General features: G+C 42.7%; 1 protein-coding gene across 1 annotated transcript in view; it reads right to left on the bottom strand.

Moving 5' to 3' along the window:
• Positions 1-12,105, bottom strand: part of ANKRD10 (ankyrin repeat domain 10) — a 37,183-nt gene extending 25,078 nt beyond the window's left edge. The window contains exons 1-2 of the mRNA XM_058800326.1: positions 11,873-12,105; positions 5,896-6,048 (exon numbers count right to left, since the gene is read on the bottom strand). Of these exons, the coding sequence (XP_058656309.1) occupies positions 5,896-6,048; positions 11,873-12,073 (354 nt within the window). The 5' untranslated portion in view covers positions 12,074-12,105. The remainder of the gene's footprint in view (positions 1-5,895; positions 6,049-11,872) is intronic.
• Positions 12,106-13,140: the final 1,035 nt, after the last annotated feature.

The raw sequence follows: 13,140 nt of genomic DNA, 5'->3' as shown, positions 1-13,140 counted from the left end.
GTTGTCATTACTACTATGTGGCTTTGAAATTCTCATAAGGGGCTAAATATATTTCCACTGAAACACTTTCCTAGCTCTCCTCAGAGATTCTCTCTAGATTTTAAGTTTGACTAAATGGAAAAGAAATACACATGGGAAAATATATACATCCCACTGAAAGATGGCTTTTATATCTTCCGATGCATGGAGAAGAAAACAAAAGTACTCTGTATGAGTCTCAGAACAATTGTTTTGATTCAACAACTGGAATGGATGTGACCTAACAGGAAAACAAAGTAACATTTTTTTCCAAGAAGTTTGAGAGCAGTTCAGGGTACAGCCTTTCAGCACATTCTCATGTGTAAAATACTTCTTCCCTATCTCTTTCATCTTGCAAAAGAAGTTCTTTTATTTTGAGAAGCTCTATTAATTCCTCATTGCCCCTAATAACACCTCATAATCCTTTAAACTGGTCACACTCCCCATCTGTGCTTGAGTCTGAAACAATCCCTTTTGTAATAATATTTCAGGAAGAGAAGCATCAATGACTGGTACTGGCCTTTCACAACTAGAGCAGAACTCATCCCTCTGTTGCAACACTGCACAAACAGCCCAAACATGTCTCACAATCTAGAGGATGCATTCTAAATAAATGAGTAGAAACTCAAACTAAGTTTCATTAATTTAGCATTCAAGATAATACATTTGATAGGTTCTGTGGTTACTAAATATTTTGTGCACAGTGCTCTTGAAGAAATGACAAAAAGAATTCATGAACCATCACAGATACATTTCGTTTTTGCAACCCATTGCTGAATGCCTTCCTCCTTGCCCTTGGAAAGAATGGCTACCCTCTTATACAGACAAGGGCAGTCTTCTCTAGCTTGGGGTCATGACTAGATTACCTTTGACTTTTATTTCATTTTACTGAATAAACATCTAGCTTCCTTCCTTATTATCTTTTATTTTATGTGGCTGAAGAGTCTTTTGCTTTTTTTGTCTTTAATCAGTAAATCTATCTCAGCCTGACTAATCAGTTTCCAGTTCCTCACTATGCTCTTAACCTCAAAAGACACTTCCTCTACTGATTAAATACTTTTCTCAAACTCTCTTCCCAGGCCTCTTTCATGTATGGGTATTTTTTTCAATTCAGTCTAAAGCCATATTTTACTCCATTTTTACCTCCTGTCTTTTTGGGACCTGAATTCTGTTGGCTTGAGGATGGTCCAGTTGAATTCAGAGCACATTTCCTATTTTGTTCTCCAAATTCCAAGTCCCTGGACATGATGCAATTGATTTCACTCACTGGTAGCTTTACATTCCTTCCATTTATCAAAAAACAAAACAAAAAATACCCAAAACAAAACAAACAAACAAAAACCCACACCAAAACAAACAAACCAACCAAAACCAAACAACACAGAAATAATAAAAAAACCCCCAAAACCAAAACAACCCTCCCAGCGAAAAGCAACTTACTTGCAGGAATTTATTTTTAAAGTAAAAAGCTCCCACACACATTTACACTGAAAACTTTCAACTATGAATACTCTTTTGGATGGAACAGAGTTAATGTTCTTCATAGCACCTGGTAAGATGTTTTGGGTTTGTGAGCAGCTAAGTGTTTTTAGTACACCAATGTTCCAGCTGGGAGTAGGCTGGGATGTGCCCCAGCTGGGACCACTGACCCAAAGGACCAGAGGATTATCCCATGCCATGTGACACCATGCTCAGCAAGTACAACTGGGGCTGCCATTGCTCCAGCACTGGCTGGCATCACTGAGGTAGTGGCGAGCAACAAAGCTTTTTGTGCTGTGCTGTGAGGTTTAAAAAAATGTTTTACCACTTGATTTTCTTGGATTTCTTTTTCTTTGTTTCCTTTTTTTACCAGTTAACCTGTCTTTATTTCAACCCATGAGCTCTCACACCTCCCTGCTGATCCTCCCCCTCACCTCACCAGGTGGGGGAACAAGGAAGCAGCTGTGTGGTGCTTAGATATCCACTGGGGATAAACCTCAACACTGTGCAAGCACTTCTAAAATATTTCTAGTAGTGATACCTAAGACACAGAAGCCCTTACTTGAAAAGAAATACAAACTAACTCCATTCCTTAACTGAACTGACTGAATTTCAATCATCTTTCAGATGATCACATTTCCAAACATTACTCATTTCTTAGAGCCTGTATCCTTATCCTTTCTGAAGCTAGGAAGCAGAAACTAGAGAACACTGAGTACCTTTCCTCCTTTGCTAAAAAGGCTTTTGTGCGCAAGTGAGAACTTATGGAATCTTTTTATCTGGATTTAGACCCTAATTGTCGTTTAAAATAAAAACTGTAATATACCTAAAGAATGTTTTCTTCCTCCCCACCAAGGATATCAGCCTATTTGCAGTTCTTGCTCTTATCGGTAGTCTAACCCTCCTAAAACTACCTGCCACCACTGCCATGTGATGTTAACTGACTGCATGAATAGTAAGTTGCATCCCCTGTAAGGGTGCAGTATTTCTTTTCCCTTCCCTTTATGACAGGCCACACAACACTTTTTTTTGGCCAATCAACAAAGGTAACATACAAAAGAAATGTTTAATAGGCTGAGGCTAGAGGGAAAATATATTTAAATGAAGTTCCTGTTTTTTAAATCAGAAGTACTTATTATCTGATGTATCTAACATATACAACAGCCCAGAACCAATCTGTGTTGTGACAATGATAAATCAGAAAAAAATCCTCAGGAAAACTAGCAGGATAATTGCTTTGCACTGTTACAGTGAACTAGAGCAGGCAGGCAGCCAAATGCAGGTCCTGAGTCACACTACTAACAACTATTAGCAGGCACAGCCCACTGAGGGGGAAGAAAAATCAGAAACAGTAGGACATTGTCTTGAATACACTGATGGGTAGAAACAGACCATTGCTTGGCACTTGAGCTTTCCTGTGTATTTTTATATGGTGATCCTGGGGGTAAGGACCTGCCCACTGATGAGAGACAGATGTGATTCTAGCCAGCACATACAGTTACGTTAAGAGGGCTGGACATCACAGGATATACTCACATAATTTATTTGGGGAGCAAAGTGAAGTTGGGACAAGCAGTTTTCAGCATTCGTCCTTCATTGCTGCTGCCTGAGAAGTGTCCTGGGCAACTCTCACCAGCAACAAGATAAAACATGTTTAAGTTTTCCTAAACTTCAGGGCAGGCAGCATGAGCTACAATACAATACCTCAGGGCAGATATGAAAGCATGCATGCAAACTCTACTGAGTTCCGGAGGTTTACGGTAAAACTGAGAGACTCGAGTGGATTCCTTTTCAGAAGCTATCCTTTTCTTTTTCCAGAAGTGAAGGGTTAGTCTGTAGCCAATGACCAGAAGTCAGTTTGGAAGGAAAAGTTTACTAGTTTAAATATCAAGCATTCCCAGATCTTTGTCAGCATGTGTTTTGTATCCAGTGTCCATGGAACACTTGTCCTCACACAAGCATTAGCCAGTGACTATGTCTGTTTGGAGTACAGCATCAGTCAGCGAGCTGGAAGGAATAAACAAAATACACATCAGGAAATAGTGCTCCAAAAGCTCAAAAGTGTGGGTGGAAGCCCTAGATGATCACCTAAAAGTGCTTGCAAATTAAATAAGGAACAGAGATCACTTAAGGAGTTCAAACCAAACAAGAATAGTAGAATTTGACTGCAATTCAATAAACAGCTGAGGAAACTGGGGATAGCAAAGCATGCACTGTGCTTTACAAAGACATGTATGAAACATTCCAACTACCTGTGGGATGAGCTTTCTGCTTTAGTTATCACCAAGGCACACTGCCTAGCTTTCAGGGCTTGTGCATGAGAAAACAGTGCAACTGACCAGTTGTATCCTACAAACTTCAGAGACTTTTTTGTTTCTACTACCATTTAATTATCCAGAGGTATCTTATATTGTCATTAAACTGAGTCTGAAATACCTCTGGTCATACGTTCAATTAGTATCTTGTGGGTGCAAAAAAAAGTTATTACACTGAAGTGTAATTTGAGCCTACCATTAATGACATAGCAGGCACCCACCTCTGTTGCGTCCATGGTCTGTCACTGCCTCAGTCTGACCCCATAAGTCTATAAGATGCTATCATCACTATCTGACAATGTGGAAGATCACTTGCTCTGGCAACAAGACAGCAACATACAGACTTCTGAGTCGCTGTCCTGCCTTAGTAACTTCTTTAAGCTGGAATGAGTCTCCTGTCCATTTTTAACTGCACATTATACTGCCTTCTGCTTTCTTTTACAGTCATCTGCATGTTGCCCTCAGCCCGTGGAGAGATCTCTCCACACTCTTCTCCTCTTCTTCTGGGAGCTAGCTGCTACTTTTCTTCTTTGCTACAACCTCACTCACTACATGTGATTTTTTCCCCCTCATGTTCCAGGACATCAAGCTTGTTCTTCAACTCCATTTCAACCTCACTGGTCAGTTCTTCTCTTTATCCTCATAGCTGGAAACTTTCATTCTTCTCATTCATTCACTTTCATTCATTCTTCTCTTCTCATTTAGCAGTTATTTGTATATCTTTATTCTGTGCATGCCACGTTTCCTCTCTAATCACCATTTCTTTACATTCTTACCTGGTCTCCAGATGCATTTACAGTTCTTGTATTTTCTCTTCTGAAGATTCTACCACTATGCAGCAATAACTTTTTGCATAAGTTATTTTTGTCAGGTATCAAGGAGAAGATGCCATCTATAGCCTCTGCATCCAGTCACCTTCATTGTTTCTACAATTCTCCTGATGTCTCACAGCTGTTCTCAATGCACCAGACTTCTTTTCTGAAAACTCAACACAAACTTCCCCATTTCTTATTTTTGCACAGCTTTAAAAAAAAAAAGAACCAAACTCTAGAAATGCAAATGTTTTAGTTCTTCAGCAGACTTAGCTTAACTCTACTGCATATAAAACATAGTCTGGCCCTTAAATATTTTAAGAAAAGTACGATGCTAGATTTAACAGGCCAGACATTTTATGGATGCTGTGCTATACCACAGCTTTTAACAACAGGATATGCTGTAGTATTAATTACTCTCAGAATATTATTAAAAATACTTTTGATTACCATTAAAAAGGATGTTATGGATGACTAGCATACATAACAGATTCATTCAGTGCTTTAAACATTTTCTTAAAAACATGATGACAGTTTTTAGGTATTGATTCTGTTACTGTACCAGAGAGTACAACACTCCTTTGCAGGAATTTTGCTATATTAATGCACTCCCCGCTACCAAATAAATTACATACTCACCTAAACTAATGACACTTATAGTAAAAAAATGGGCAAAAGAAATTTTAAAAATCACCTATTCATTCTTTGTTAGTCAAGTACATGTTTCTGATCTATTTTCAGAAAGCTACTAGAAAAGCTTCAGAAATAATCTAAAAGTAAAACAACATAAAACCAAATGCACCTTAAAATAAATCAAGGCAGCTCTTACTAGTTAAATGTATGATAAATCATGAAGCACCACAAAGGTCTCATGGTTCTGTAAGTAAGTCAATTTTTCTATTATTAGCGTATTTATAAAGTATTATGTTCCTCACTAGTCTTTTTCTTGCCCCTACAGCAGCACTACAATATCAGAGTATTTGCTAATGCTGCCAATACAAGGCAACATTACCACTTTGTTCAAGAAGCAGCAAGATGTGAACTCCTAACACAAATATCCTCCAAACCCCTAGAGGCTTAAAGGACATTTATTAGTCCTACCTCTACCTCAGTGTAAAATGTCTCTAACTGATAATTAAGTCACTTGACTTCAGCTGATGTCAAAAATGAAGCATCTGTATGTTAATGTAAGGCTCATACATGTCATAAAAAGGGATCAAGACCCTCCTTGCAGAACTATAAGCACACATGAAATACACATTAATCCATACCTGTTTGTTTATGTTGGCCCCCACTTGAATCAACCAATTCAGGCACTGTGGATGTCCTCCAAAAGCAGCAATGTGGGCTGGTGTTTGAGCAAACCGTGTCGTACTGGCATTTACAGAAGCTCCAGCTCTTACTAACTGCATTAGGCACTCCAGCTTTAAAGACATGAGGGAAAACAAAACCAAAAATGTTACACAGATGTGCTATGACAATTAGCATGTGGTAATAAATACATAAAACCCAGAAGAGCTAGACTTGCTAGTAAGACTACGTGAATGAAAAATAAGATAGAATATGGAATTTAGGACTTGCTCCCTTCTCCTTCACTCCTTCCCCATTTGGTCATAGACCACACCTGAGAAGTACTTAATTCTCGCCTCCAAAACAGTTTCATCTTTAATTTCAGAAGAGAGAAGAAGAGGACACAAACCCTTCAATCCTAATTACAAGAGATATTCAGTTCACTTTTGTTATGAAGGTGGAAAGGGAAGAAAGAAAAGGAGGGGGAAAAAGGGGGAGAGTTCTGATCCAGCAAACATGATACTAACCAGACACTATTAGATAACATTTGCCAAAACAAAAGTGTTGTTAGGAGATACATAGATGCTGGACTCGTACTCCCAGCAGAGTTTATATAAAGCTAGATCAGAAAAATAAAAGATTTTTCATTTTTTTACTGTATTCCTGGAATGACAGAAGATTAGTCAAGAAAAATAATACTTAAGAATACATACAATGTGTTAAATCTATAAAAGGAATCAATTCCACCCTTTTCTTGTTATTTCAGATAAGAAACTGTTTAAAACAAAACAGGCTGCTTGTTTGTAACACCACAAAGACAATAAAAGCTTTTTTTCTTTTAAAAATTTGCAGTAATGGTCAAGTTATATTCTGCCTTTTCTCCTAACATACTAACCAGAAGTGTCAGATAACCAGATACTATTTTTAAAGGTTCATAACTTCTCATTTGTAGAAACTAGGCAAACCACAGCTACGATGACCTCAACTTTCAAAAATAGTCAAAACAACACTCCTTTCCTGTCACACAGTAACATTGTATTGTTGATAGGAAAAGAAACTCACGACCCTGGAATAAACAGTTTAGTCTAGGCATCCATTTACTGTGGGTAGAAAACAAATACCACTGCACACAAATGCAGCAGCAAAACAAAGACCCTTACACCAGCTCAGGCATTGGTTCATATAAAACAAATCTGTGGTTGTCTCAGTGTATCACAATTAAAGAAAACATCAGCCACACCACAGCTGTGGAATAGTCTGGCCATAAAGGAGCAATTAAAAATCATCTGAATGTGGGCTGGCAGCTTGACTCAGAAAGAAGCATCAACATCAGGATTATAATATTCTTCTCTGTTGCTGTGTGTCAGCCTTTCTTTCTCCCTCTCTTAACCTGCAAAATCCTGTTCTTGCTGAACTACACATGAAATAAAAGTACCAAACACTGTAATGAAGTATTTTACATTAGTTTTTCAAACACATTGCCAGCTTCATTTGTTTCCTTCCCTCAAACAATTCAAACAAAACCATGTGAACCCTATCCCTTTGGACATACAGAAGTCATTTTTTTGAACTGTAATGGGGTTAAGGCTGGACACAGCTGTACCAGGAACTCACAAACTGCATGAAGAAAGGGTGAGGATAACTGAAACACTGCCTATTAATGAATCTAGCTCCATAAACATCAACACTGCCAAAGAGAAAGCACCTTTTCAAAAGAAAATGAGCACTTTTGTTGGGGAAAAAACCCAACGTATCCAATAACTTAAGGAAATTTATAACTCCAACACTAGACTACTACTGAACTACATTTTGCATTTACCAATATTAGACTTTCAATGATCTTCACATGTTAGCACTCATAATATTGTTGTCAATCTTTAGTAGGTATTAATTAAATTGTAACACTTTAATTATTAATAAGTCATGTGATGGAAAACACCCTTCTAGCTACACCAAGAGGTTCATCTGCGGTAACTGAAGGCAAAAATAAATTTCAGCCTGTTTTTAAAACAATAGACTTTATTAATAGAGTTCATTTGAAAACACTTCCAGACATGCATTACAACTTCAGGAAAGAATAATATTTCCTGCACAGGCACGAGGCTGAAAGAATTCCTTAAGTAGACTGGCATTCCAGCCCATCGACTGAAAAGGAAAAAACACAAACTGATTCACCAGCACTATCCTGCACTGCCTGGATCTAAGAGGGCCACACACCATGATTATCCATGCAACTTCACTTTTAAACATTGTTTTTCCTTTTTTTTTTTTAATACTCTGACTTTAGAGTCATAGAGCTTTAACTATGAATACATTTCATCCCATTAAAAGCTTGAGCATGGATCTGCTCTATCATGGCTGTCAGAAAAACCTGCTTCTTCCAACGTTATGGAAGAATGAGATTAATTACATCCATGAACAGAAAAAGTCATCATGACAAAAAACAATACCTCACTTGATCATTTCTGCTCGAGATCAGGACACACAAGTCCACTTTCATTAAATGACCTAAATTTAATACAGTAGATATCTTCCTACCTAAAGCAGAGGTTAAACTGATTTAGTGAAGAAAGACAGGCCTCCATACAGGCCACAACACTAGAAAAACACCAAGCAGGAGACAGGCATTTTTATCTCTACCACTTTTGTTCCAAAAGAAACAGAACATATTTACTACTATTTTGCTTCCCAAAACGTGAGCAGTCAAATGACAAAAAACAAAAGTGGGCAAGGAGCACAAGCAAAGAGATGTGGTCAGAGAAAATAAAAATTCAATTGCAAGTGATTAAAAAGAAAATTAAGGTTAGTCCAAAACAATGAACTAAAATTAATATCAAAATCAATTTTTTATGCAAGCCCTGTGTTTCCTACCTCTCTGGTAGCTTTTTAAGACTTAACATTTTTACATTCTGACCCATCTTCTCAGAAAGCTGTGGAATATCAGTGTAATTTAGGGCACCATATAATTAACTCCAATTAAAATATAGAAACTCTAATGGGAATTAATTCACATCTCAAGAGACAAGCACTTTTCTGCAGTCAGGGAATGTCCTGAAATGCAAACTCCACCACAGGTAATCCACACAGCAAGTAAATCTGCACTTGCTGCTCTCTCTAAAAGGAGCTCCATACTGTCATTAAATGCCCAGATATTACAGCTAGAAACACAAGCTGCAATATCCATCACCTCCAATTGACTTTGCTGGTATTTTAACTATTACCTGCAAACTGGAGAAGTGTGCCTTAGAATAAGTTATGCAAGAACCCTGTTTTCACTTTTAGTTGTAAGAGACCCCATTTTTACTGGTACTGGTGTTACAGCAGTATTTTCTCCCCCATAAGCCACCTTTTCTCTTTCACATAATCATTTATAACCAACCTGACTGTTGCTGCTACTTCCTTCCTGAAGCATATCTACAACTATATGCAAGAATTTAGCTCTACACAGCTTCACTGTAAAATCCCTCTGTACTGCCCTTTGATGCAGGGAGAGCCATCTTATGTTCAACCTGAGCCACAGGCAGAGGGAAAGAAAACTCTTTGAAGTTCATCAAATCCGGACTCCTGCTGTGTGTGCAGGCACACATGTGTGCGCATGTATGAACTGGGTTAGATTTCATTGCTCACAAGTAGCTCCAGAACAGAACTAAACCAGTTTTGTCTTTTCAGGGTCCTAGAGAGCTGCAGTGAGAAGCAATGGTCTGGTGGACCATGTTACTAATTGGCCCTGTATCACAGACAGACATGAAGTTCTGTCATCATATATAATTTTTCCAGGAAAAGAAAAAAAACCTAACAAGTGAAAATCCCACAAAATCTAGAAAAAGAATGAAGTGAAGAGAAAGAGACCTGTTCAGTAACTGTTAACCAATGCTTCAAAAATCAACATTTGAAAACTGTGGTACTTTGAGAAACAGAAGAATTTTACATTTCCTTTTGAATTTGGGAAACAAAAACACCATAAATGTGAATGTAAGACATGCATCTGAGCAGCTCTCGTCTCACTGCTGGCAACACTGTTAACTGCTCAAAGGTACAAATGTAACTGTGCCACACAAGCACAAAACCAGTGGGATCTGGGACCCAATACACTACTGTAACTTTTTATAAGTGTTGTGCAGTCTTTGGCTCTGAGAAAGGAACACAATTTAACTAGACTATAAAGAATGTAGATAACTTCCACAAATTGCTGCCTGGATCTGATGGCTTTTAGGACAAAACATATGAACAAAATTCTGTAAAACCCATTTACATCCTACATCAACTCTGTCTCATTTCATCTGCCAGATTTCCCCCCATATGCAACACCACCACCCATCAAATTCTGCCCATACCTAAGAATGAAAATAGCAAATACAATACAACGTGTTGCAGGCCGACTTGTTCCCTTTGTTTGCTCTTCCTGCAAAAGTCTCTTCAACAGAAACTGGAATGTACACAAAGGTCACTCAACCTAGGATGGTTAGCAGGCACTTAAGATGCTTAAAGGAAAAAAAAACAAAACCACATATCCACTATCCAAAATCTACATCCAACAATTAAGTAAATACTACCTCACAACAGCACGACTGCCAGAAGCTCATACTGAAAAGAAATTCTTACAAGACAGAAAAAAAGAAACAGAAGACCATAAGGCCAATTAGTACCTTAATACTTCCTGCGAGTGTACTTCACAAATAAAATAAAGGCAGTCCACCTTTTTTCAGCGTGCAGATTATTAGTTTCTTTCTCAACCGATAAAAGACTATTCTACATTTTGGATTTTGTGGGTTTAGGGTTTTTTGTTTGCCTTTGTTTTAGGACTGGAAGACGACTTAGATAAAGCTGCTTCTAAAAGCTTCTCAAAGAAGCAACTGCAGCTAAGATCACATAAGGCATAGAAACCATCTTCTAATGTCCTTTTATAAACCATGACAACTGCCTAAGTACATCAATCTTCCTGCTCTGGCGCACAACCAATAAGCAAATAGAAGTATGTGGGAAATGGGAGGGAGAACAAGAACAAAAGCCCCTCGAATTCTAAACTCAGACAAATCAATGAGGAAAAGAACAGATCCCAATCCTCCAGGCTAGAATCCTGCATAGTCTGAGATACTCACTGCATCAGAAACAGGAAACGCCTATATTAAAATCCAGGAATTAGAATACCACTTATTCTAAGGTGTGAAGTTAGCGGAGCTACTTCGTATGTTTTGGTCTTTTCTGCCACGCAACGACGCCAATGCAGAAAATGCCACACGTATGAACCGCGATTTATTTTTCCTACCGAAGGCAAAAGGGGAGCGCCTTACAGGCACCAGCAGCACCTTCTGCCCAAACTCCTACGAGCCGGTTGTCATAACACGGGCAGCACAACACAGCGGTCTCCAGGTGCGGAGCCCGAGGAGGGCCCGGGCCGCGGGCGGAGCGCGCAGACAAAGCGCCCCGGCAGGCAGGGCCGGCAGGCAGGAGGATCAGCCCAGGGCGGGGAAGAGGTCGCGCCGCGGCGGTGCCTCCAGCCCGCATGGCCGGCGTCCCCCGAGGGGGTCTGGGGATATCGGCTGCTCCGCGCCATTCGCTCCTGTGCCGGTGGCCCGGGCGAGGCGCGGGGCCGCCGCTACCAGCCGGGAAAGCAGCGAGGAGGGAGAGGGGCGGCTGCCGCCGGCAGTGGGGGTGGGATGAGTGATGCCGAGACGGCAGGTGCCGCCAGCCCCGTGACCTGCGCCACCCACGCCTCGCTGACCGCGGGGACAGGAGCGGAGCCAAGCGCCACGGCTGTCCGCTGCCGTCCCGCCCGATTCCCTGAGGAGCGGCAGGAGGCGGTGAGGGAGGGGGGGCGGCGGCGCCTCCCGGCACAGCGCGCGCTAGGGGCAAAGATGGCGCCGCGTTGCGCGCGAGCGGGAATCGCTCCCTCCTTCCCCTTCTCCTTCCCGTTCCCACCCCCGCTCCCGCCGCCGGCTGAGCCCGGCCAGGCCCCACCTTGCCGAAGTGCGCGGCCCAGTGGATGGGCGTCCAGCCATAGAAGGAATCCTCGGCCGCCAGGTCGGAGCGGGGCGAGCTCTGGAGCAGCGCGCACAGGGCGGGCAGGTCCCCATCGCGGCAAGCGCGGTGCAGGGGGAAGCGCAGGGTCAGCAGCTCCTCGCTGGAGAAGCCCGCCTCGGGGCCGGCTCCCAGCGACATGGCGAGCGGGAGAGCGGAGAGAGGGAATAGGAAGGAATGGGGGAGGGAGAAGGGGAAAGAGGAGCGGGCGGGCACGCGCTGCCCTGGCGGGAAGCGGCGGCGACTGCGGCTGGCGCGCGCGGCCCCGGCACAAAGGGAGCGGGGCGGGGCCGCCCGTGACGCTCCGCCCCCAGGAGGGCGGGGCCGCGCGGCCCTCAGGGAGCCCGGAGCGGCGCGGGCGGAGCGGAGCGGTGTGAGGTGGGGTGCAGCGAGCGGCGAGCGTGCGGCTGCTGCTCTGCCCACCCTCCCGATCGTGCTCCTTCGACCTCACGCCTCCCGCTCCGACTTTGCCTGTCCCTCCTTCCCTCTCCCCGTCTCTCCGCCTTTCTTCCCTCCCGCTCTCCCTTCCCTTCTCTCTCTCTCCCCACCGCTTCTCTTCCCTCATCCTTTAATCTTGTCCCTCCTTTTTGTTCCCTCTCCCTCTTTCTCCCTCCTTCTCTCCCTCCCCTTTCTCCACTCCACTCTTCTCTCTTCCTCTCCTCGCCCACGCCCGGATTTTCCCTTGTCCGAGGCGGCAGAGCCGCTCTCGCCGCCGCCCCGGGCCGTTGTGGCCGGAGCGGCCGGGGCCGTGTGTCCCCGCCGGGCCGTGTGTCCCCGCCGGTCCGTGTGTCCCCGCCGGGCCGTGTGTCCGCCTCGGGCCGTGTGTCCGCCTCGGGCCGTGTGTCCCCGCCGGGCCGTGTGTCCGCCTCGGGCCGTGTGTCCCCGCCAGTCCGTGTGTCCGCAGGGAAAAGGTGCCGGCAGCACGACGGGGCTGAGCCGCGAGCAGCGCCTGTCGTGGTTTGTTCCCGTACACCACGGACGTGCTGTCAAGCCAGTTTCGGAGATCACTATGGATTTGTGCTGCTCAGTGGATTGCAAAGCAAAGGATAACCCTGTCAGTGTCTGGTTAAAATGACAGTGCCTGATTTTAGATTGTTTGAACCAGAAATCAGTCCCTGGGTAATGGCTCCGCAGAATTTTTAAGGAGCTTCTGTTGGTTGCTCCTAATTGTTTTCTGTCCGAAGTATTTGTGAATGTCGTTTTCTGAC

The sequence above is a fragment of the Ammospiza caudacuta genome, chromosome 2, assembly GCF_027887145.1.
Source record: "Ammospiza caudacuta isolate bAmmCau1 chromosome 2, bAmmCau1.pri, whole genome shotgun sequence".
Lineage (NCBI taxonomy): Eukaryota > Metazoa > Chordata > Aves > Passeriformes > Passerellidae > Ammospiza > Ammospiza caudacuta.
This window is presented reverse-complemented; position numbering and strand designations above follow the sequence as displayed.